Source organism: Eleutherodactylus coqui, chromosome 6 (genome assembly GCF_035609145.1).
Source record: "Eleutherodactylus coqui strain aEleCoq1 chromosome 6, aEleCoq1.hap1, whole genome shotgun sequence".
NCBI lineage: Eukaryota > Metazoa > Chordata > Amphibia > Anura > Eleutherodactylidae > Eleutherodactylus > Eleutherodactylus coqui.
Window position 1 is genome coordinate 244,721,943 of NC_089842.1, and position 25,409 is coordinate 244,747,351.

General features: G+C 44.0%; 1 protein-coding gene across 2 annotated transcripts; it reads left to right on the plus strand.

Moving 5' to 3' along the window:
- The first annotated feature begins 1,711 nt into the window (after window positions 1–1,711).
- LOC136633469 (jeltraxin-like) lies at window positions 1,712–23,624 on the plus strand. Of its 2 annotated transcripts, none has more exons than XM_066609231.1 (3): window positions 1,712–1,731; window positions 11,120–11,175; window positions 22,667–23,624. In XM_066609231.1, the coding sequence occupies exons 2-3, from the start codon at window positions 11,124–11,126 to the stop codon at window positions 23,251–23,253; spliced, it is 639 nt and encodes a 212-aa protein (XP_066465328.1). In that variant the 5' UTR covers window positions 1,712–1,731; window positions 11,120–11,123; the 3' UTR covers window positions 23,254–23,624. The 2 variants fall into 2 exon arrangements, with proteins under 2 accessions (XP_066465328.1, XP_066465329.1); XM_066609232.1 differs by lacking the exon at window positions 1,712–1,731 and adding an exon at window positions 10,319–10,380.
- The last annotated feature ends 1,785 nt before the right edge of the window (window positions 23,625–25,409 follow it).

Genomic DNA, 25,409 nt, shown 5'->3' on the forward strand with positions numbered 1-25,409 from the left:
GTCAAGAAAAAATAGATGATCTGTATCTTTCGGTGGTGACAAGATACAATAATACCGAACCCTACTCTAACACAGATAGAGGAAGACGCCTTCCCGCTCTCACTCACATTTATCCCCTTACTTGTACCACAGGACACTGTAAGATAGATACAGTCAGCAATAGCAGAGCCGACAGGCAATGATCTTATGGGAGTTAACCCTTCAGACGCTGCAGCTGTGCAACACACATACAGAAATCAGATATGACAGCTTTGCACAGTGCATCCACATAAGGTAGACATTTATGATAATTATGGAGGGGACCAGGATAATGTTCTGGACACTACACCTGTACACCAGATAATGCAAGCACTTTAAAGACCTGGGATATCCACAACCTGGGAGAGTGTCTGGGAGGATCTGAAATCCAAGGGAATAGTCCGGTATAAGAAGGGAATAAAAATAAATAATGGAGGGCTCCCGCGTTCAGGTCTGTGCCATAAGAGCGATGTGTTAATTTAAGAAAAAGTAAGAGTTTCCGTTCCTAGGAGGGGCGTAATGGGAATATAGGCACCGTCTCCCCCCAGAGAAAAAATCCAGGAGTAGGAAACCGGATTGCTGATGCTGATGAAGCATTTAACAAGGATGCTATATAACATCCAGTGAGACAAACCGGGTGGACTATAACAGCAAGCTACGCGTTTCGGGGTCTAACTCCCTTTTACAAGCACAATAGTCCATATCTACCCCACTGGGATTATATAGAGTAAGTCCTCCAGTAGCAAAGCATTCGCAGGTGCGCTCGCATGAAACAGGGAGGGGCAACGCCGAATGCTTAGCGCTGCACTCCGAAAATGCGTCATATCTGCACTCCACCAAGCTGGCAGAGGAGATGAGCGTAGGCAAAGACAACGGCAGCATGCCATATAGTTACAAGTCCGCTCACGTACCGCCCTCTAGCGGTGGGAGCGCGGCCCACTGAAGGAATAGAGTGATAGAAAGCTTTTAATGGTCCTGTTCTTACGGAAAGTCACCTGAGGCTTCTCAGGGATCTCCTTACAAGGAAGAGGATCTCCCTTCAGAATGCCCCAATGTTTTACTAAGATTTTCTACAAAGATGCGTGTTATAAATGAAAGTGGGGGTGAATGCGGTATTAGAAGTAGGGTCCTCTTTGTAGGGTCCCCCATTCCTTTCAAGGGCCTTCCTTTATGAAGATTCGACCAGTTCTGAAGAATAGCCCTTTTCTTTGAAGCATGTTTTTAAAATCTTAGCCTGTTCATTAAAAACCCTCTGACTTATGGTTGGCCTCTGACACTTCTCCTGCTGATGCTGTTCTGCTGCAACTGCATCTCCCTCTCTCCTGCTGATGCTGTTCTGCTGCAACTGCATCTCCCTCTCTCCTGCTGATGCTGTTCTGCTGCATCTGCATCTCCCTCTCTCCATCTGCATCTCCCTCTCTCCATCTGCATCTCCCTCTCTCCATTTGCATTCCCCTCTCTCCTGCTGCATCTCCCCCTCTCTCCTGCTGCATCTGGAGCAGTGGCACAGCTCCTCAACAACGTATCGCACCTTGCTGTACACAAAAACTAGTTCCGTCTTTCTCTGAGGTTTGGGGGGGGGGGGGTGTCTTATATGCTACTATGTTGGCAAATAAAATTGCAGGGGAGGACTTTACCTGGTAATAAAATCTCAGTTCTACTTGATTTGCATTTCAAAAACACAGAGGACACAGATCTGACCCTTAGGAGAAGGTAAGACGTCCGAACGCCTCATACTATATGCAGAAATATAGTATGTGGTGAATTATAGTGATATATTATGTGGTGTATGATAGTGATATGTTACGTGGTGTATGATAGTGATATATTATGTGGTGTATGATAGTGATATATTATGTGGTGTATGATAGTGATATATTACGTGGTGTATGATAGTGATATATTATGTGGTGTATGATAGTGATATATTATGTGGTGTATGATGGTGATATATTATGTAGTGTATGATAGTGATATATTATGCGGTGTATGATAGTGTTATATTATGTGGTGTATGATAGTGATATATTATGTGGTGTATGATAGTGATATATTATGTGATGTATAATAGTAATATATTATGTAGTGCATGATAGTGATATATTATGTGGTGTATGATAGTGATATATTATGTAGTGTATGATAGTGATATATTATGTGGTGTATGATAGTGATATATTATGTGGTGTATGATAGTGATATAGTATGTGGTGTATAATAGTGATATATTATGTGATGTATAATAGTAATATATTATGTAGTGTATGATAGTGATATATTATGTGGTGTATGATAGTGATATATTATGTGGTGTATGATAGTGATATATTATGCGGTGTATGATCGTGATATATTATGTGGTGTATGATAGTGATATATTATGTGGTGTATAATAGTAATATATTATGTGGTGTATGATAGTGATGTATTATGTGGTGTATGATAGTGATATATTATGTGGTGTATAATAGTAATATATTATGTGGTGTATGATAGTGATATATATTATGTGGTGTATGATAGTGATATATTATGTGGTGTATGATAGTGATATATTATGTGGTGTATGATAGTGATATATTATGTGGTGTATGATAGTGATATACTATGTGGTGTATGATAGTGATATATTATGTGGTGTATGATAGTGATATATTATGTGGTGTATGATAGTGATATATTATGTGGTGTATGATAGTGATATATTGTGTGGTGTATGATAGTGATATATTATGTGGTGTATGATAGTGATATATTATGCGGTGTATGATAGTGATATATTATGTAGTGTATGATAGTGATATAGTATGTGGTGTATGATAGTGATATATTTTGTGGTGTATGATAGTGATATATTATGTAGTGTATGATAGTGATATAGTATGTGGTGTATGATAGTGATATATTATGTGGTGTATGATAGTGATATATTATGTGGTGTATGATAGTGATATATTATGTGGTGTATGATAGTGATATATTATGTGGTGTATGATAGTGTTATATTATGTAGTGTATGATAGTGATATATTATGTGATGTGTGATAGTGTTATATTATGCGGTGTATGATAGTGATATATTATGTGGTGTATTATAGTGATATATTATGTAGTGTATGATAGTGATATATTATGTGGTGTATGATGGTGATATATTATGTAGTGTATGATAGTGATATATTATGCGGTGTATGATAGTGATATATTATGTGGTGTATGATAGTGATATATTATGCGGTGTATGATAGTGATATATTATGTGGTGTATGATAGTGATATATTATGTGGTGTATGATAGTGATATATTATGTGGTGTATGATAGTGATATAGTATGTGGTGTATGGTAGTGATATATTATGTGGTGTATGATAGTGATATATTACGTGGTGTATGATAGTGATATAGTATGTGGTGTATGATAGTGATATATTATGTGGTGTATGATAGTGATATATTATGCGGTGTATGATAGTGATATATTATGTGGTGTATGATAGTGATATATTACGTGGTGTATGATAGTGATATAGTATGTGGTGTATGATAGTGATATATTATGTAGTGTATGATAGTGATATATTGTGTGGTGTATGATAGTGATATATTATGTGGTGTATGATAGTGATATATTATGCGGTGTATGATAGTGATATATTATGTGGTGTATGATAGTGATATAGTATGTGGTGTATGATAGTGATATATTTTGTGGTGTATGATAGTGATATATTATGTAGTGTATGATAGTGATATATTATGTGGTGTATGATAGTGATATATTATGTGGTGTATGATAGTGATATATTATGTGGTGTATGATAGTGATATATTATGTGGTGTATGATAGTGATATATTATGCGGTGTATGATAGTGATATATTATGTGGTGTATGATAGTGATATATTTTGTGGTGTATGATAGTGATATAGTATGTGGTGTATGATAGTGATATATTATGTAGTGTATGATAGTGATATATTGTGTGGTGTATGATAGTGATATATTATGTGGTGTATGATAGTGATATATTATGCGGTGTATGATAGTGATATATTATGTGGTGTATGATAGTGATATAGTATGTGGTGTATGATAGTGATATATTTTGTGGTGTATGATAGTGATATATTATGTAGTGTATGATAGTGATATATTATGTGGTGTATGATAGTGATATATTATGTGGTGTATGATAGTGATATATTATGTAGTGTATGATAGTGATATATTATGTGGTGTATGATAATGTTATATTATGTAGTGTATGATAGTGATATATTATGTGATGTGTGATAGTGTTATATTATGCGGTGTATGATAGTGATATATTATGTGGTGTATGATAGTGATATATTATGTAGTGTATGATAGTGATATATTATGTGGTGTATGATGGTGATATATTGTGTGGTGTATGATAATCATTAGAGATGAGCGAGCATACTCGTCTGAGCTTGATGCTCGTTCGAGTATTAGGGTGCTCGAGATGCTCATTACTCGAGACGAAGACCACGCGGTACTCGTCTCGATTAAACGAGCACTGACCATTGAATTCAATGGAGCCGGCAATACAGCAATGGGCTGCCGGCGAGCGCGGGATGAATTTTCGGGAAGGGCTTAAAAATATAAGCCCTTACCTGAAAATCATCCTAAAATGTGTAAAAAGTAAAAAAAATTATATACTCTCCTTGTCCCGGCAGAACGATGTTAGCCCATTGAATTCAATGGAGCCGGCAATACAGAGCTGAGAGCTGCCCCTGATTGGTCGCTGAGCCAATCAGAGACAGCACTCACTCACCCATTCATGAATTCATGAATGGGTGAGTGAGAGCTGCCTCTGATTGGTGAGGCTGTGACCAATCAGAGGCAGCTCATTCAGCAGGCAGAGATTTTATATCCCCACATGCTGAATACTACAGAAAGCAGTTCAGGAGAACTGCCGGCCAGACGCGGCTGAACTCCGGCTGCAGTAGAAAGGTGAGTATACATTTTTTTTAATTTTTACACATTTCAGGATGATTTTCAGGTAAGGGCTTATATTTTTAAGCCCTTCCCGAAAATTCATCCTGCGCACGCCGGCAGCCCATTGCTTTCAATGGAGCCAGCTGTATTGCCGGCTCCATTGACTTCAATGGGCTAACATCGTTCTGCTCTGCCACAGCTGTTACAGCTATGGCAGAGGAGAACGATCTTTATGCTGACAGTGCGGGGGGGGGGGGGGGGTCTCACTCTTGCCGCTATTGTGACTTAATAGTGAGACCTCGGAGCCCGAAATGCAGCCCTGCATGTTGCTCCTCGCCTGCCCTATCCATTTCTGTGTTTTTTACATGACTTTGGTGATTTGCTAAGATTTTCACAAATGAAAACCTTAGCGGAGCACCAGTCATATACAAAAATGCTCGAGTCGCCCATTGACTTCAATGGGGTTCGTTACTCGAAACGAACTCTCAAGCAGCACTGAAAGTTCGACTCGAGTAACGAGCACCCGAGCATTTTGGTGCTCGCTCATCTCTAATAATCATATATAGTGTGGTGTATGATAGTGATATATTATGTGGTGTATGATAGTGATATATTATGTGGTGTATGATAGTGAAATATTATGTGGTGTATGATACTGATATATTATGTGGTGTATGATAGTGATATATTATACGGTGTATGATAGTGATATATTATGTGGTGTATGATAGTGATATATTATGTGCTGTATGATAGTGATATATTATGTGGTGTATGATAGTGATATATTATGTGGTGTATGATAGTGATATATTATGTGGTGTATGATAGTGATATATTATGTGGTGTATGATAGTGATATAGTATGTGATGTATGATAGTGATATATTATGTGGTGTATGATAGTGATATATTATGTAGTGTATGATAGTGATATATTATGTGGAGTATGATAGTGATATATTATGTAGTGTATGATAGTGATATATTATGTGGAGTATGATAGTGATATATTATGTAGTGTATGATAGTGATATATTATGTGGTGTATGATAGTGATATATTATGTGGTGCATGATAGTGATATATTATGTGGTGTATGATAGTGATATATTATGTGGTGTATGATAGTGATATATTATGTGGTGTATGATAGTGATATATTATGTGGTGTATGATAGTGATATATTATGTGGTGTATGATAGTGATATATTATGTGGTGTATGATAGTGATATATTATGTGGTGTATGATAGTGATATATTACGTGGTGTATGATAGTGATATATTATGTGGTGTATGATAGTGATATATTATGTAGTATATGATAGTGATATATTATGTGGTGTATGATAGTGATATATTATGTGGTGTATGATAGTGATATATATTATGTGGTGTATGATAGTGATATATTATGTGGTGTATGATAGTGATATATTATGTGATGTATGATAGTGATATATTATGTGATGTATGATAGTGATATATTATGTGATGTATGATAGTGATATATTATGTGGTGTATGATAGTGATATATTATGTGATGTATGATAGTGATATATTATGTGGTGTATGATAGTGATATATATTATGTGGTGTATGATAGTGATATATTATGTGGTGTATGATAGTAATATATTATGCGGTGTATAATAGTGATTAGAGATGAGCGAACGTACTCGTTTCGAGTATTTACTCGATCGAGCATCGCCATTTTCGAGTACCTGGCTACTCGGGTGCAAAGATTCGGGGGGCGCCGGGGAGCGGGGGATGGCATGGTGGAGCGGGGGGTAGCAGTGGGGAACAGGGGGGAGCTCTCTCCCTCTCCACCCCACTCCCCTCTGCAACCCCCCGCCCACCCACGGCGCCCCCCGAATCTTTTTACCCGAGTAGAGAAGTACTCGAAAATTGCGGTGTTTGAGTGAAAAAGGGGCGTGGCCGAGTACGTTCGCTCATCTCTAATAGTGATATATTATGTAGTATATGATAGTGACATGCCAAAAGACATGCCAATAGACATGCAGGGAAGGCATTACCACTTCCTCCTGTGACGTTCCAGCCCTATCCCACCCCCCTGCAGTGAGTGGCTGTGAGATCAAGTGACCACCGAGTATTTAAAGTGGGGCCGCCCCCGACTCGCCTCAGACACACGCTGGCAGAGATTAGGGAGGGTGCTGCTGGTGCTATAGTGAGAGTGTTGGCGTCTTCAAGAACCCCAACGGTTCTTCTTAGGGCCACATCTGACTGTGTGCAGTACTGTTGTGGCAGCTGGGAGCAGTTTTGCACAATTTTTTTTTTCCATCTCGGGCTGTGCAGACCATTACAGCTATAGCGTTCTCAGTCTGCAGTCTATTATACAGAGTATATGGGCAGTACTGGTGAGGCAGGAACAGTGGTAGTGTAGGATCCTGTCTACAAGAACCCCAACGGTCTTTCTTAGGGCCACATCTGACTGTGTGCATTACTGTTGTGGCTGCTGGGAGCAGTTTTGCCCTTTTTTTTTCTCATCTCGGGCTGTGCAGGCCATTACAGTTATAGCATTCTTAGTCTGCAGTCTATTATACAGAGTATAGGGGCAGTACTGGTGAGGCAGGGACAGTGGTAGTGTAGGATCCTGTCTACAAGAACCCCAATGGTCCTTCTTAGGGCTACCTGTGACCGTGTGCATTTTACTGCCTGGCTGCTGGGAGTTGTAGTGCCTCACTATTACCCAGCTAGGCCTTTTTGCAGCCTTGCGTATAATTTTTTTCTGCCTGGAGTTAGCGTTACATAACCGCTGTCAGCGTCCAACTGTACGCCAATAATTCCATAATTATTCACACCGCTCTGTGTCTGCCACCAACTTCACACACAGCGTACTGCGACAGCCCCTGATAGAGGGAAAGTCATATACACGCTATATAGCCTCTATTGTTTTTCAAAAGAATTTAAATAAAAGCTCCTTCGTTGGGCTAACTGTGACCGTGTGTATTTTACTGCCTGGCTGCTGGGAGTTGTAGTAAATCACTATTGCATGGCTAGGCCTGTTTGCAGCCTTCCTTATTCTTTGTTTCTGCCTGGAGTTTGCATTACAATACCGCTGTCAGCGTGAACGTGTACGCCAATAATTCCATAATTATTCACACCGCTCTGTGTCTGCTCTATTCGTAATACACAATGCTGAGGGGTAGGGGTAGGGCTAGAGGACGTGGACGCAGGCGAGGATGCGGAGGTCCAAGGGAGGGTGTGGGCACAGGCCGAGTTCCTGGCACAGAAATGTTACTGGGGTCTGTCTATACTGTTACTACAGAAATGTTACTGGGGTCTCCCTAGACTTCTGCAACATAACTGTTACTGGGGTCAGCTTATACCTTTGCTACAGGAATATTACAGGGGTCTGTGTATACTATGGGTGCACTAAGTCTTCCCATCGCGGTGTTCTACCTATCTGGCCCCCAAAAAAACCCAGACTGACTAGGGCATGGAGTGTGGGCCGAGGCCAACATGTATTTTCTCTCACGTTACCACAGCTATCCGGGGCACTGCAATGGGATTTCTTTATGTACCGTCTGTGGGTTCCTGGGGGCCACCCATGCTGTGGGTGCACACTTACTTGCCATAGCGGAGTTGTACCTGTCTGTCCCCAAAACACTGATAGACTTGGGTAGGGTGCAGAGTGCAGATGGTTTACCCCTTGCATTGTCGATGAGGTATCCGACACTCAAACAGAATGAGTAGTGTGTGGACACATGGAGTCCCCATTGCTATGTCACTTGCAGCACCTTGGGCCACACAAGGTGTTTGCTGGGACGGAGGCTGACCCAGAGCCCGCTCACATACTTCCCACACAGAGTATTGCTGCATTGTGGAGATGTGTAGAAGTGCTGGCACCTGAGTCCCCTTTATGCCCACGTTTGCAGCTCCTGACGGAGGTGGCACAGGATCGGAATGAAGATCGAACGTCAATTTCTCATCGATTCTCTACAGCATTGTGGGCTATCGCCCCGCCCCTTTTAAAGAGGGTCGCTGCCTGGCCCTGCCAACCCTCTGCAGTGTGTGCCTCCGGTTCCTCCTCATGGCAGACACACTTATAAATAGACATGAGGGTGGTGTGGCTATGAGGCCAGCGTGTGGCATGAGGGCAGCTGAAGGCTGCGCAGGGACACTTTGGTGTGCGCTGTGGACACTGGGTCGTGCGGGGAGGGGGGGGGGGGGGGCAGCATGTAACCCAGGAGAAGTGGCAGCGGTGTGTCCCGCAGGCAGTGCTTGTGCTTGGTTGGAGGTGGTGTGGTGCTTAGCTAAGGTATGCATTGCTAATGAGGGTTTGTCCATAGTAAAAATTGTTAGAGGGAGGGGGGGCCCACTCTTGCCGCTATTGTGGCTTAATAGTGGGACCTGGAAACCTGAGATGCAGCCTAGCATGTTGCCCCTCGCCTGCCCTATCCGTTTCTGTGGTGTTTACATGACTTTCTTGGATTTTCCCGATTTTCACAAATGAAAACCTTAGCGAGCATCGGCGATATACAAAAATGCTCGGGTCGCCCATTGACTTCAATGGGGTTCGTTACTCGAAACGAACCCTCGAGCATCGCGGAAAGCTTGACTCGAGCAACGAGCACCCGAGCATTTTGGTGCTCGCTCATCTCTAGTGATATTGCATAAACGTTTTATAAACAAGGGTTACATTAATACTCACATCACCAAGAGCCTCAAGTATACTTATCTGCTTTGTACATCTATCAGAGAAGCAAAGGCAAAGTCAGAGAACAGGGGGCATCTTGGGAACGACACTGTGACCGGGCATTCCCCATCACAGGTCCAACATGCTTCTGACTCCCCAAACCCTCCCCTGTCCTTTATACTTTTTATGATTTATTGCTTGAGTTGTGTGTTGGAAAAAGTCCACAAACCGAATTGACCATTAACCAGATCAGGCAAACAGACGTGATTCTTAAAACAATGGCAGCACCCAGCTCCAAGCATCCATAAGGCTCTAGTTCAGTCTTAAAACAATGAGGATGGATTTGCATGACTAATTAGACAATAGATCACAAGGCTCTATAGACAATGGTGGTTGAATTACAAGACAATGGTGACACAATGTGCTGACATTAACATGGTCTCCAGCAGGTCGATAAGACTCAGATATACAATCCTTATACATTGAACGGTCATGGCTGTATAGATATAAGATGGGGGGCTACAAATAGCCAATTATATAGGCACCACAGTGCCAGGGCCTAGGGCAGGTTAATGAACGGGAACTCAGTGATGGATTACCTTAGTCTCTTATGTCACGGGTGACGCCACCATTTCCTCTGCCACGGGGGAATTCCTGGATGGTGGAGTTAATCCTTTTGCACGCAGCTTCTGTGGGGAATTCCTAGTTGGCGGAGTGAATCCACACGCACACAGGTAAAGACAAAACGGACGAGCGGCTGGTCATTTTACTTAACTTCAAACCGAGTACAAATTAGCAGCAGTTTTGTCAAGCGGCATGACAGTGAGGTTCCACGGGGACACAGGAGAAAACACAGTCTGAGGCCCAATGTCTGCGGAAATTATATTTATCACCCAGTAGTTTCAGGATTAGTCACATAATCTGTGGAGCGCTGCACCGAGCCACCAGTTTTTGCACTCCCCTAAAACTTTCTTAGCCCAGCGGCCGGTGACCTATGAAGTCATGTGCCCTCCTCCTCCTCACTGATATAAATTGATATGTAAGATGGTATCTATGGGGGCTGATCAGCTCTTTAAGACAGAGCTGTGATCTGTGACTATAGTTTATCTACAGTTCCTGGTATCAAGTAGTCTGGGACACACCTCCTGTCTCAACATTGGTTCAGGATGCCTCCACTGCAGCTTGAACCAATGATGAGGCAGTAGGGGGGGGGGGGCTCTTCTCTGTTACTGATGCAGAGACAAAAGGGGTCTAGCTTAGTTAATAAGATGAGCCAGATGGCCATCCTCCTGGATGATGTGGAGGACACAGAGGGAGGGCCATACCATGTGACTCCAACGCAGCAGGTATGTGTACGTATTCAGCGTCCCTGGACAACCCCTTTAAGTTATATATAGTAATTTAAGATTTTAAAAGCAAAAAAAATTGCATTGAGTCACCAGACACTCATTTAATTTTAATATTTTTTTCCAGAAAAATGAAACCCCTTCCCATCTTGTTTCTTCTCTCTGGATGTTTTGCGCTGACAGGTCAGTCTATATGCTGTGATAGCCATTGTGTAACCCATAAAGTGCTTGGATAGGGGATGCAGCCATAATACAGTACCCACAGCAGAGCCCCTCCAGTACAGCGCTGGTGATCCGGACGCTATATATCTCCACTTACATCATTCTAGATCCGTGTTATAACATTCCCAATTTACTCACAAATGACCATAAAGTCTAGAGGTGAAGACCTTTGCAGCCTCCTCTGCCGGTTGGGGAAGCATGCATAGAGAAAAAAAATTACAAAAATCTCTCCCCGAGGGGCTTGTTAAGCAGTGCCCCAGGGAAGGAGTGCATGAACTGTAAAGAAATTAGTGGCCAAAGATGGACACCGCGCTGGGATACGTTTCCGTACGCCGTGTGACCCTTTTAAAATTGTGCTTCATAGCTGACAAATCGCAGACAAATTAATGTATGATCGTAAGTGCCATCCCATGCCACCTCCATCGCAGCATTTCATTAGCCACAAACGCCAGCATAGGGGGCACTCAGAGGCCAGGACTTCTACATTGTTTATGAAGAAAGCAACACATTTTAAAAAGAAGACATTTTTTTTTACCAACATTGCAGGTGAGAACCAGAAAGATTTTTTTGAGTGCAGGGTATTTGTTTACCAGGAGTATAGGCGAACCTCAGGAATATTTGTTTACCAGGAGTATAGGCGAACCCCTGAAAGATTTGTGTACCAAGAGTATAGGCGAACCTCAGGAATATTTGTTTACCAGGAGTATAGGCGAACCCCTGAAAGATTTGTGTACCCAGAGTATAGGCAAACCCCTGAAACATTTGTGTACCCAGAGTATAGGTGAACCCCTGAAAGATTTGTGTACCCAGAGTATAAGCAAACCCCTGAAACATTTGTGTACCCAGAGTATAGGTGAACCCCTGAAAGATTTGTGTACCAAGAGTATAGGCGAACCCCTGAAATATTTGTGTACCCAGAGTATAGGCAAACCCCTGAAAGATTTGTGTACCCAGAGTATAGGTGAACCCCTGAAAGATTTGTGTACCCAGAGTATAGGCGAACCCCTGAAACATTTGTGTACCCAGAGTATAGGCGAACCCCTGAAACATTTGTGTACCAAGAGTATAGGCGAACCCCTGAAACATTTGTGTACCCAGAGTATAGGCGAACCCCTGAAACATTTGTCTACCAAAAGTATAGGCGAACCCCTGAAACATTTGTGTACCAAGAATATAGGCGAACCCCTGAAACATTTGTGTACCAAGAGTATAGGCGAACCCCTGAAACATTTGTGTACCCAGAATATAGGCGAACCCCTGAAACATTTGTGTACCAAGAGTATAGGCGAACCCCTGAAACATTTGTGTACCCAGAATATAGGCAAACCCCTGAAACATTTGTGTGCCAAGAGTATAGGCGAACCCCTGAAACATTTGTGTGCCAAGAGTATAGGCAAACCCCTGAAAGATTTGTGTACCAAGAGTATAGGTGAACCCCTGAAAGATTTGTGTACCAAGAGTATAGGTGAACCCCTGAAACATTTGTGTACCCAGAATATAGGCGAACCCCTGAAACATTTGTGTACCAAGAGTATAGGCGAACCCCTGAAACATTTGTGTACCCAGAGTATAGGCGAACCCCTGAAACATTTGTGTACCAAGAGTATAGGCGAACCCCTGAAACATTTGTTGACCAAGAGTATAGGCGAACCCCTGAAACATTTGTGTACCCAGAGTATAGGCGAACCCCTGAAACATTTGTGTACCAAGAGTATAGGCGAACCCCTGAAACATTTGTGTACCAAGAATATAGGCGAACCCCTGAAACATTTGTGTACCAAGAGTATAGGCGAACCCCTGAAACATTTGTGTACCAAGAGTATAGGCGAACCCCTGAAACATTTGTGTACCAAGAGTATAGGCGAACCCCTGAAACATTTGTGTACCAAGAGTATAGGCGAACCCCTGAAACATTTGTGTACCAAGAGTATAGGCGAACCCCTGAAACATTTGTGTACCAAGAGTATAGGCAAACCCCTGAAAGATTTGTGTACCAAGACTATAGGTGAACCCCTGAAACATTTGTGTACCAAGAGTATAGACGAACCCCTGAAGCATTTGTGTACCAAGAGTATAGGCAAACCCCTGAAACATTTGTGTACCCAGAGTATAGGCAAACCCCTGAAACGATTGTGTGCCCAGAGTAGAGTCGAACCCCTGAAACATTTGTGTACCCAGAGTATAGGCGAACCCCTGAAAGATTTGTGTACCAAAAGTATAGGTAAACCACTGAAACATTTGTGTACCAAGAGTATAGGCGAACCCCTGAAACATTTGTGTACCAAGAGTATAGGCAAACCCCTGAATCATTTGTGTGCCAAGAGTATAGGCGAACCCCTGAAACATTTGTGTACCAAGAGTATAGGCGAACCCCTGAAACATTTGTGTACCAAGAGTATAGGCGAACCCCTGAAACATTTGTGTACCAAGAGTATAGGCGAACCCCTGAAACATTTGTGTACCAAGAGTATAGGCGAACCCCTGAAACATTTGTGTACCCAGAGTATAGTCGAACCCCTGAAACATTTGTGTACCAAGAGTATAGGCGAACCCCTGAAACATTTGTGTACCAAGAGTATAGGCGAACCCCTGAAACATTTGTGTGCCAAGAGTATAGGCGAACCCCTGAAAGATTTGTGTACCAAGAATATAGGCGAACCCCTGAAAGATTTGTGTACCAAGTGTATAGGCGAACGCCTGAAACATTTGTGTACCAAGAGTATAGGCGAACCCCTGAAAGATTTTTTTAGCCAGATTGCAGGTGAACTCCTGAAAGATTTTTTTAAACATAGAGCTTGTACTGGCTCAGATGGGGGTCCACCGACAGTCAAGCTACCGCCTGTCTCAGTCCCTGCCTCTCACCGAGGGGCTTATTAACCAGTGCCCCATGGAAAGACGGCATGTACTATGAATCTATTTGAGTGCCCAAACCAGGCACAGTTGCACCCCGCCCAGGACCTCGGTCTCTGCCCACACCCTTATTCGGGTGCCCTTGTCCTCAACCCTTACCCCTAGTCTTCATCATGTTGTATAATGCACTGTGTCAAAATGCTACGCAAACTGAGAGGTATTTTGCGTACGCTTTAAGCCAAAAATACACAGTGTAAAATGTGTACAGTCTTCTGTGTCTTCTCGATCTGCACTATATAACTCTTGGGCCTATTATGCAAATGCTTTCAGCCAGCCCCCCCCCCCCCCCCAAAAAAAAAAAAACAATTAAAAATGAGAGAAGTTTTGTTAGTTCCTATATAGTCTGTGTACACCACTAGCAGTATACTGTATAGAACCGGTAACAGTATGCAGGATACAGCCAGGATGCTTGTGAATGCTTTGTGTGCACAACTGGTCCCAGGCAGTCAAACTGCTGATGCACACAATCAGAGGAGTTGTAGTCATAAAAAGGACTGTTAGGTTCAAATAATTCCAATCCCATGCCACCTCTGTCACACAATTTCATGAGCCACAAATGTGGGCATGAAGGGGACTCAGATGCCAGTACTTCTACACATCTCCACAATTCAACAACCCATTATAAAACAAAAGATTTTTTTTTACCCAGAGTGCAGATGAACTCTTAAAAGATTTGTTTATTAGGAGTACAGACGAACCCCTGAAACATTTGTGTACCAAGACTATAGGCGAATCCTTGAAAGACTTGTTTATTAAGAGTATAGGCAAACCACTGAAACATTTGTTGACCAAGAATATAGGCGAACTCCTGAAAGATTTGTGTACCAAGAGTATAGGTGCACCCCTGAAAGATTTATTCTACTTAGAGCTTCTACTTGCTTAATAGGATGCAGGTGGCGGTCCACCAACAGGCAAGCTACCGCCTGTCCCAGCACCTGCCTCTCCCCGAGGGGCTTTTTATGTCGTGCCCCATGAAAGACAGCATGTGCTTTAACAAAATTTGAGTGGCCAAACAGGCACAGTTGCACCCCGCCCAGGACCTCGGCCTCAGCCTCCGCCCTCACCCTCATATGGGCGCCCATGTCCACGTCCTCATCCTCGACCCTTACCCCTAGTCTTCATCATGTTGTATAATGCACTGCGTCAAAATGCTACGCAAACTGCAAGGTATTTTTTGTACGCTTTAAGCCAAAAAAAGACACTGTAAAATGTGTACAGTCTTGTTATATAGCGCGGATCAAGAAGACACACACTCAGGGTATTTTACATACGCTTTAAGCCAAACATAGACAGTGTAAAATGTGTACAGTCTTGTTATATAGTGTGGATCAACAGGACACACACTTGGGCCTATTATGCAAATGCTTTCAGACAAAAATAGTGTAAAATGTGCACAGTCTTGTGTGTCCTCTCGATCTGCACTATATAACACTTGGGCCTATTATGCAAATGCTTTCAGCCAAAAACAAATAAAAGAATGAAAAATGAGAGGAGGTTTGTTAATTCCTATATAGTCTGTGTACACCAGTAGCACTATACTGTATAGAGCCGGTAACAGTATGCAGTATACAGCCGGGATGCTTGTGAAGGTTTTGTGCCCACTACTGGTCCCATGCTGCCAATCTGATGATGCACACAAGTGGAGTTGTAGTCCTAAAAAGGACTGTTGGGTTCCAATAATTCCGATCCCATGCCAGCTCCCTCACAAAATTTCATCAGCCACAAACGTGGGCATAAAGAGGACTCAGATGCCAGTACTTCTACACATCTCCACAATTGAACAACCCATTCTACAACAAAACATTTTTGACCCAGAGTGCAGGTGAACCACTGAAAGATTTTGTTTATTAAGAGTATAGGCGAACCCCTGAAACATTTGTGCACCAAGAGTATAGGTGAACCCCTGAAAAATTTGTGTACCAAGAGTATAGGTGAACCCCTGAAAAATGTGTTTGACAAAAGTATAGGCGAACCCCAGAAACAATTGCTTTACCAAGAGAATAGGTGAACCCCTGAAACATTTGTGTACCAAGACTACATAGGCAAACCCCTAAAACATTTGTGTACCACGAGTATAGGTGAACCCCTGAAAAATTTGTTTGCCAAGAGTATAGGCAAACCCCAGAAACAATTGCTTTACCAAGAATATAGGTGAACCCCTGAAACATTTGTGTACCAAGAGTATAGGCGAAGCCCTGAAACATTTGTGTACCGAGTGTATAGGTGTCCCCCTGAAAAATTTGTTCACCCAGAGTGCAGGTGAAAACCTGAATTTTTTTTTTTAACATAGAGCTCGTATTTGCTTAATTTGCTAACAGAGCCTGGAGGCAGCCCTCCAAAAAAATTTGGTTTACATAGCCTTCTGGCCCTCTGAAGAATTGGCAGACCCGCGTGCTGACATGTTGGTTTAGGAGGAGGATGAAGATCAGAGAAGGATAGACCAAGCTACTTCTCCTCTTTTTTAGGGTGATAGAGGGTACATGGTTCTCCTGTTCCAGCGTAAAGAATCTTTGTTACGCTGCTTTCCACCAGTGGTGAAGAGAGGTCAGGGGAAATCCAGTGGTGACAGTCTGGCTGGGGTGCCATAAAACTGGCAAAGGCCTTGGAGGGTGTTCCCCTGCCTGCGCTGGACATGCTGCCTGTTCCCCTCATCTCCCCTGCTAGTTGGCCCCCTGAACTACGTCCTCTACTGCTAGTGTTGTCAGATGGGAACTTTATTATCAGCTTTTCCACCAGGGCTCTGTGGTATTGCATCACTCTCGTATTCCTTTCCTCTTTAGGAATGAGAGTGGAAAGGTTCTCCTTATACCGTGGGTCGAAAAGGGTGAACACCCAGTAATCTGTGTTGGCCAGAATGCGTCTCACATGAGGGTCACGGGAAAGGCAGCTTAACATGAAGACAGCCATGTGTGCCAGAGTCCCTGTATGCAACCCATCGCTTTCCTCACTAGGAGGATGACTCTCAGTCTCCTCCTCCTCCTCTTCAGCCCATACACGCTGAACAGATTTGAAGAAGGTTGCATGGGTACCCTCTGCAGTGTTGGCAGCAGTCTCTTCCCCGTCCTCCTCCTCCTCCAATACGTGCTGAGAAACAAACGCGAGGGTGGTCTGGCTATCAAGCAATGTATTGTCATCCCCCATCTGCTGTTCTATCCGCAAAGTGTCGGCCTTAATGCTTAGCAACAACCTTCTCATCAGGCAAAGCAGCGTGACAGTTACGCTGATAATGGCCGCATCGCCGCTCACCATGTGTGTTGACTCCTCAAAGTTTCCTAAGACCAGACATATGTCAGACATCCATAGCCACTCCTCTGTGAAGAACTGCGGAGGCTGACTACCATTTTGACGGCCATGTTGCAGCTGGTATTTAACAATGGCTCTACGCTGCTCGTAAATCCTGGCCAACATGTGCAACATTGAATTCCAGCACGTGGGCACGTCGCACAACAGACGTGCACTGGCAGCTGGAAGCAATATTGCAGTGTCCTGAGGGTGGCAGCATTTGTGGTGGACTTTCTGAAATGTGCGCACACGCGGCGCACCTTACTGAGCAGCTCTGACAAATTGGGGTCATTTTTAAGAAAGCGCGGAACCACCAGATTGGCACATGTCTTAGTCTGCCAAGCTGCAGAGCCGCCACCAGGTTACGCCTATTGTGACACACGACCATGCCTGGTTGGAGGTTCAGCAGCAAAAGCCACAGATCTCTCGGCTCCGTCAAACCCTGTAACAGCTCTTGGGCAATGTGCCTCTTGTCACCTAAGCTCAGGAGATTCAACACGTCCTGCTAACTCTTCCCCACAGCAGTGCTGCAGCGCCTCGAGCTACTGACTGCAGGCGATGTGCTAACAGATGGTAATTGAGAGGTGGAGGATGGGGAGGAGGTGGCATAATAAGCTGAAGAAACCACGACCGAGGTAGGACCCGCAATCCTTGGTGTGGGTAGCATGTGAGCGGACCCAGGTTTAGACTCAGTCCCAGCCTCCACCAGGTTAACCCAATGTGCCGTCAGGGAGATGTAGTGTCCCTGCCTGCCAGCACTTGTCCACGTGTCGGTGGTTAAGTGGACCTGCCCAGTAACCGTGTTGGTGAGGGCACAGCGCAGCGGAAAAAATAGTGGCGGCTGGGGACCGAGTACTGACGGACGGCCGCCGCCATGAGGTTGCGGAAAGCCTCCATTTCTACCAGCCTATATGGCAGCATCTCCAGGCTCAGCAGTTTGGAGATATGCACGTTTAGCAATTGTGCATGCGGGTGGGTGGCTGCATATTTCCACTTGTGCTTTAATGGTTGGGTTATGGACAGCTGAACGCTGCCCTGGGACACATTGGTGGAGGCAGTGGATGACCGTGGAGGTGAAGGGGTGGGTGCAGGCTGGGAGAGGCTCGTGCCTACGTCCTGGGAGGGGGAACCAATCTCAGTGCCAGGATGTGATCCAGGGGAAGAGGCAGTGGTGCGACCAGCAGGTGGTAAATGGCCTTCGTTCCACCTCGTCGGGTGCTTAGCTATCATATGCCTGTGCATGCTGGTGCTGGTCAGGCTGGTAGTGGTGGCTCACCTGCTGATCTTGGTGCGGCACAGGTTGCACACCACTGTTCGTCGGTCGTCTGCGCTCTCATTGAAAAACCTCCAGACCTTCAAAAACCTAGCCCTCTGCACAGGAGCTTGCCGCAAGGAGGTGCTGTGGGGAACAGTTGGGGAATTACTTGCTCTGGCCCTGTTTCTCCCTCTGGCCACCCCACTGCCTCTTCCAACCTGTTCTGGTGCTACACTTGCCTCCCCCTTCAGTAGGCTTACCAACCCAGGTCGGGTCAGTCACCTCATCATCCACCAGCTCTTCCTCCGAATCCTCAGTCTGCTCCTCCCCCTGACTTACTGCCCTAACAACAACCTCATTGATAGACAACTGTGTCTCATCATCATCCACAAATACCTCTTGAGACACTACTTGGAAGTCCCCACCCTCATCACCCTGAAACTGTGAAAGGTCCAAATTTTGGGCATCGGTCACGACAAACTACTCAGGTGCCTGATGAACCCTTTTTTCCGACTCAGGGCAGGGACCCTAGAACAGTTCCTGGGAGTATGCCTGCTCTGAATCTCTCCTTTTCCTGGAGTGACCAGGCTGGGAGGAAGGAGGAGCAGCCTGAGGATTCAGAGGTCCAGTGCCTTGGCTAGCGTGAGTGGACTGCATGGAAGACTGGGTGTTGGACCCTTAGCCCTAGTCTTCATCATGTTGTATAATGCACTTCGTCAAAATGCGAGTTATTTTGTGTACGCTTATAGGCCAAAATAGACACAATAAACTGTGAATACTGTTAGATAGCGTGGATTGACAGGACGCACACAGGGGTATATAGCGTACGCTTTGAGCACCCCCCTAAAAGAATGTAAACTGCGTACAGTCAAGTAAGATAGCGTGGATTGACGGGACACACACAGAGGTGTATAGCGTATGCTTAAAGCCCCCCCAAAAATAAAAAAATGAAAAATGATAGAAGTTTTGTTACTACCTATCTAGTCTCTGTACACCAGTAGCAGTATACTGCATAAAACCGGTAACAGTATGCAGTATACAGCTGGGATGCTTGAGAATGCTTTGTGTACACTACTGCTCCCAGCCAGCCAAACTGCTGATGCACACAATGAGAGGAGTTGTAGTCCTAGAAAGGACTGTTGGGTTCTTGGAACAAGGATCCCTGACTAACCGCAGCCTCTACCCTACACTATCGCTTTCCCTGACTAGCAGCAGCCCTGTCCCTCAGCTAATGCAGCATGCGTGTGAGGTGAGCCTCAGGTGACCAGAGTTTTTATACTCGTAGGTCACCTGATCAGGCCAGCCAGTCACTGCTATAGAGGTGCACAGGGTTGGCACGTCACAGCAGGAGGTGCCAAAGTCTTCCCTGCATGTTCATTGGCTAAAAAATGGCGCTAAACATGTGGGGAGGAGAGGGTGAAATTTACTCGAGCACCGCGCGGTGCTCACTCGAGTAACGAGCACCTTCAAGTATGCTACTGCTCGAATGTGCATCAGGCTTAGACGATCATGCTCGCTCATCTCTATTGATGTTCCATCTTCTTTCTGAGAGAAACCAGATGCAAAATAGAAATTTAACAGTTCGGCCTTCTCTACATCATTCGTAACCAATTCACCATTTTCATCTCATAAGTATCTCATAGCATCCTTGACGTTTCTTTTGCTTTTGACCCCCAAATCCTTTTTTATTGCTTTTGGCCTCTCTTACAAGCCCCAATTCATTATCACCTTTACCTTTTCTGCCACTTGCCCTACAGTTTCTGCAGACCCCATTATATTCTTCTTTAGATATTCCCTCCTCTTCCCATTTGATAAACATATATTTCTTCCTCTTTAATATGTGTACAAGTTCTGTGCTCGTCCATCCGGGTCTCTTTAAATGCTTCCCCTTCTTCCTTCTTCTGCATTTAGGATGAATGCATTGTGGTTTGTATCTATATAAATGGAAGCCCCCTTGAATAGTTTGACACATATGTGTGACTCTTATGTCAGGACTATCTGTTCCTGGATATTTCCTATTACGCTGTTTTACATCCCTCTGTGTTACTTATGACCTCAGTGGGTGCATCGTATTACTAGCAATACTATATAATCGTGTAGATGGGGACCCTGGTGTGAGTGCTGAAGCAAGTATATGTTTAAGAGTTACAAGTGTGAATCCCTCTCCAAAATCTGCTGGTCTATATTTGGTTGCCTGGATTTAAACATCTACTGCTGTGTGGATCAGAAGCCGGGGAACAACAGAGTGCAAAAGGATCGCCACCCGTTGCCAGGGGTTGTTCCAACAATTTTACATAGTAAATTATGAAGACAGAGATCTAGTGTCTAGCAACACCTGTTAAAACGGTTATTAAGCCCTTCATGACTGTCAAAACTAAATTTACATTGGGCGGCCATTTATGGAGCAGGCTTAGGTTGAGTCCACTCCATACCTGGTGGCTTGATTGGCAACATCAAAAATTGCTATACACTGCAATACTCTAGTATTGCAGTATATAGTACAGCAATCAATAATCGCAAGTTCAAGTTCCTTGTGAGGATTACATAAAAGTGAAAATCACTGGCCCTGAAAGGGTTAAGTTTCAACTCTGGTACTGTCCAGAATCCCTGATGATCCAGTATTCAATATCTGGTCCTTGGTGAACTGGTATTTTCTCTTGACATCATGATTGGCCATTGGGAACTTAGTGCCTTCTCAATGTGGAACACCTATTATAGAGTCCTGTCCTTGGTCACCCGGAAAACCCAATGTCCAATACTCTATTGACCCATGGATTTGATATTCCATTTCTAGTTGCCCTGTTAGTTGGTGTTCATATCTAATTCACTGCTTTGTGTCCTTCTCTTATTTAGCGTTGGCCCACAAGTACTGTTGCCGTATTGCTCACCTTCTGATTCAATATAACCCTTGAGCATCCAGTAGTCTAATAAATAACCTTGATCTGTGTGGTCCACTGTTTTTTTATATAAAATGTCTTGCGGTCCTCAAGCTTATGATGGCGATCTGTGGATAAAGTGGTTGTCCATGGAGGTGACAACGTTACACCGCATTTACCGTGTCAGAACCTCCACTTCTGGCCTGGTTACAACACTGAGTCACTTGATATGTACCCTCCTTTTGTCCGTCATGTCAATGGAGGAGGAAGGCTGTTCAACTCAATCTAATAACTAAGCCAGCTCCCTTCTGTTTCTGCATTGGCTGTTACAGAGAAATGGGCTGGTTTGGTTTTTAAGATGAGTCAAACACCCAGCCCATTCAATGAAGTTACAGGCACAGCGAGGGTCCATAACATGTGGCTTGTGTTAGAACCAGACTGGAAGTGAAGGTTCCAACACTGCAGGTTCGTGTAAAGATTCACTTTTCTTAACAACCCCTTTAAAGGTGTTGTACCACAATGACAAGTTATTCCCCATCCACAGGATAAGGGATCACTTGCTGATCGGTAGGGGGTCCCAAACAATCTAGAGAATGGGAGTCCCATGTCCTACGCTGCCTATCACTGGGGGGCACTTCTACCCACTGGAGTGCTGTCACTGTGACTGGATCGCTGACCGAGCATACATGAGTGGCGCTCCATTTATTTCACTGGGGCGAATGGAAATAGCTGATCTGGTGCTGCTCGGCTATGTCCACACTCCCATTGAAAGTGAAAAGAGTGCTAGTTCCCTCTATTTAGTCAACTCCTCACCGTAGGGGGTGCAGTGACCCCCCCCAGTGAGGAGGACGGGGGACATGGGTTCCCTGTTCTCAAGACTGGTGATGGTCTCAGTGGTGAAACCTCCACTGATCAGCAAGTTATCCCATACCCTATGAATAGGGAATAACTTGTAATGGTGGTACAAACACTTTAATTGTGGAGAAGAGAATCCTGGTGGCCTAGTGGGTTAATATGTACAATCAATGATGGTAAGGTTTAATACAAATCTAGATGTGATGATGATGATATAATGATTGTTATTAGCTATTATTATTACTGCAACTTTATGTTCTCTCCTTTGGTCTAGGCCAAAATATCCTCCTTTTCCCTAAGCAATCAGTCACTGACTATGTGATTCTGAGGCCAACTGTGAAACAAGCTTTAAAACAACTTACCGTATGTCTGCGCTCCTATACCAGCCTCCAACGAGAACATTCTCTTTATTCCTTGGCCACGCCTGGAAGTGACAACGCTTTCCTTATTTATCCAATGCCACCAAACAATATTTCCATCTCCATAAATCAAGAAGATCTTTACTTTAATGTGGATCCTGATGTTCTAGACTGGAAACAGACTTGTGTTGCTTGGGACTCCGTGACCGGACTGCTCCAACTGTGGGTCAATGGCAAGCGTTACCCTAGAAGAGTTACTACAAGCAGATCTCCGATAGGACCTCAGATGAGCCTCATCCTTGGGCAGGATCAGGACAGTTTTGGTGGGAAGTTTGATGCAAGCCAGTGTTTTGTTGGTGAAATGTCTGATGTCAATATGTGGGATCACGTTCTCTCCACCAATACCATTTCTAATAGTTATCTTTATGAATCTGGAAATATCTTTAGCTGGACAAATGGAGCTAAGGAGATCAGAGGGGGCGTCATGGCCTTGGAAAATTAACTCAATTCTCTATGATTAACTAATGAAATCTTCTGTCATTGTATGCAATATGCTAATTACCATATCTGAAGTATATGCATTTATTACTAGATGTATGTGGTGGGCCCTCCACTGATATCATGTGTATACTTCATCTGGGATTCTTCTACATCAGTGTTGTCCAGCTCCGGTCATCAGGGACCCCAACAGGTCATGTTTTCAGGACATCCTATAGAGAGAACCCCTGTGGTAATGTCTGAGCACTGACAATAATTACATCGCCTGTGCAACACTGAGGAAATCCAGAAAACATGACCTGCCGGGGTCCCTGAGGACTGGAGTTGGGAAGCACTGGTCTATATACTCATGTACACAAATTAATAAATGATTGCTTTGCTACAGCAGAACCTTTCTCTATTTTGTCCTGAAATAAAACCCCTGTAAGAACTCTCTAGGCGTCATACACAAGAGTCAGCCAATCCATGGGGGCTCCCACCAGGGGGCGACCTGAGACTGCTGCTTCTGCAGGACCTCAGAGGGGCAGCGCTAGGGTTGCTACCCCGCTAGTATTTATCTTTACTAGCCATATTAATGGCCAATAAAAAATAATTGCCATCTGTGAACCGGCCGGGCAACAATCCTACACACAATTCACTCACTTGCTCACAGTTCTGGTCCAGCAGGGACGGCTGCTGTTAGGGGACACTATTACTAGTGGGGACATTATGGGGATCACTATTACTGCTGGAGCCACTAACTGAGGCATCATTATTGCTAGGGTCACTATGGGAGTCTCTACTACTGCTGGAGCCATTAACTGAGGCATCATTATTACTGGGGTCACTATGGGGGTCACTATTACTACTGGTGGTACTAGTTTTGAGGTAAACCATATCCAGAAGAGTAAAACACCAATGGAAAGCTAACGAGAAGAGATCCCAACACTGAAAACAGTAGGAGCCATGGGAACATCCTGGGAAATCTTCTCTGTAAGCAGATATTCCATGTTTTGTTGAGGTTTACAGTCTTTAGACAGAAGTGAACACTAAGCCAAGTGGAGAAGAAGAGGGTGCAGGACATTGTGGCCAGCTTAGTCAATGAAATAGTGAAGTCATTGGACATCATAATATGAGGCTTATCCAGAAATGTAATAAAATCCGGCACGACTTGCACAAGTCCACGTAGCAGGTTACAAAGGCTAAGACCAGAGAAAAGTTGATCCTTTATGTCCAGACCTTTTTCCGTTATCAAGTCATGCATGTGCACCATCAATAGGACTAAGTGTCCTGGGACCGCAACAAGAAGGTAAGCCACATGTGTCGCCATGGTAACAATTTCACCAACACGTAACATTATGAACAGGTCACTCTGCACTGGTTTAGTCGAGTGATCAGACTGACCGATACACCTGTTCTTTAATCCGAACATCACCTGTGTCAACACCGTACTCAGGTAACACACAGCACCGATGTACGGAAATTCACAGTCTATCTAGTTTGTAATTTAAAATTATTTGCAAAAACATAACTCAGAAATCTCCATGAATAAACATTGCTGATTAGACCAGAGACAGTGCAGTGCAGCATGGGAAGTCAAGGCAAGGAAATGCACAACAGCGCATGGATACAGCGTTCTAGTTTGTCCCATCTTCCCAAAAATGTTTGATGGGACTGAGATCCAGACTTAGGGTTGACCAATAAAGTTTGCAGATGTTCTGCTCCTCAAACCAAGCCTCAACCCTGCGTGCCATATGACACGATGCTCATCATGATGGTAGAGATGGAGCTGTACCACAGTATTGCCACAGGGTAGGTGATGCCACATTGTCCAGAATGTCTCTGTACCTGTTGGTGTTGAGGGCAGACTTCACTATAACCAATGACCCAAGTCCTTCCTATCCGATTTGCATATCCCCTTCAACTGATAGCACAGGATTGGTGGATGTCTGAATATTTTTGTTACAATAGTGTCAATTTAAGGAGCATGGTCCTTAAAGGGGTTGTTCAAGGCCAGAAAAACATGGCTGCTTTCTTCCAAAAACAGTGCAACACTTGTCCACTTGTCCAACACTTTGCTCAGCTTCATTACAGTTGCAGCGTCCCATACGGAGAATACGGACACCTGACATACGTGGGGAGCTGGGAGGGTAAAGTGATGGCTTGTTATGGTGGCACTTA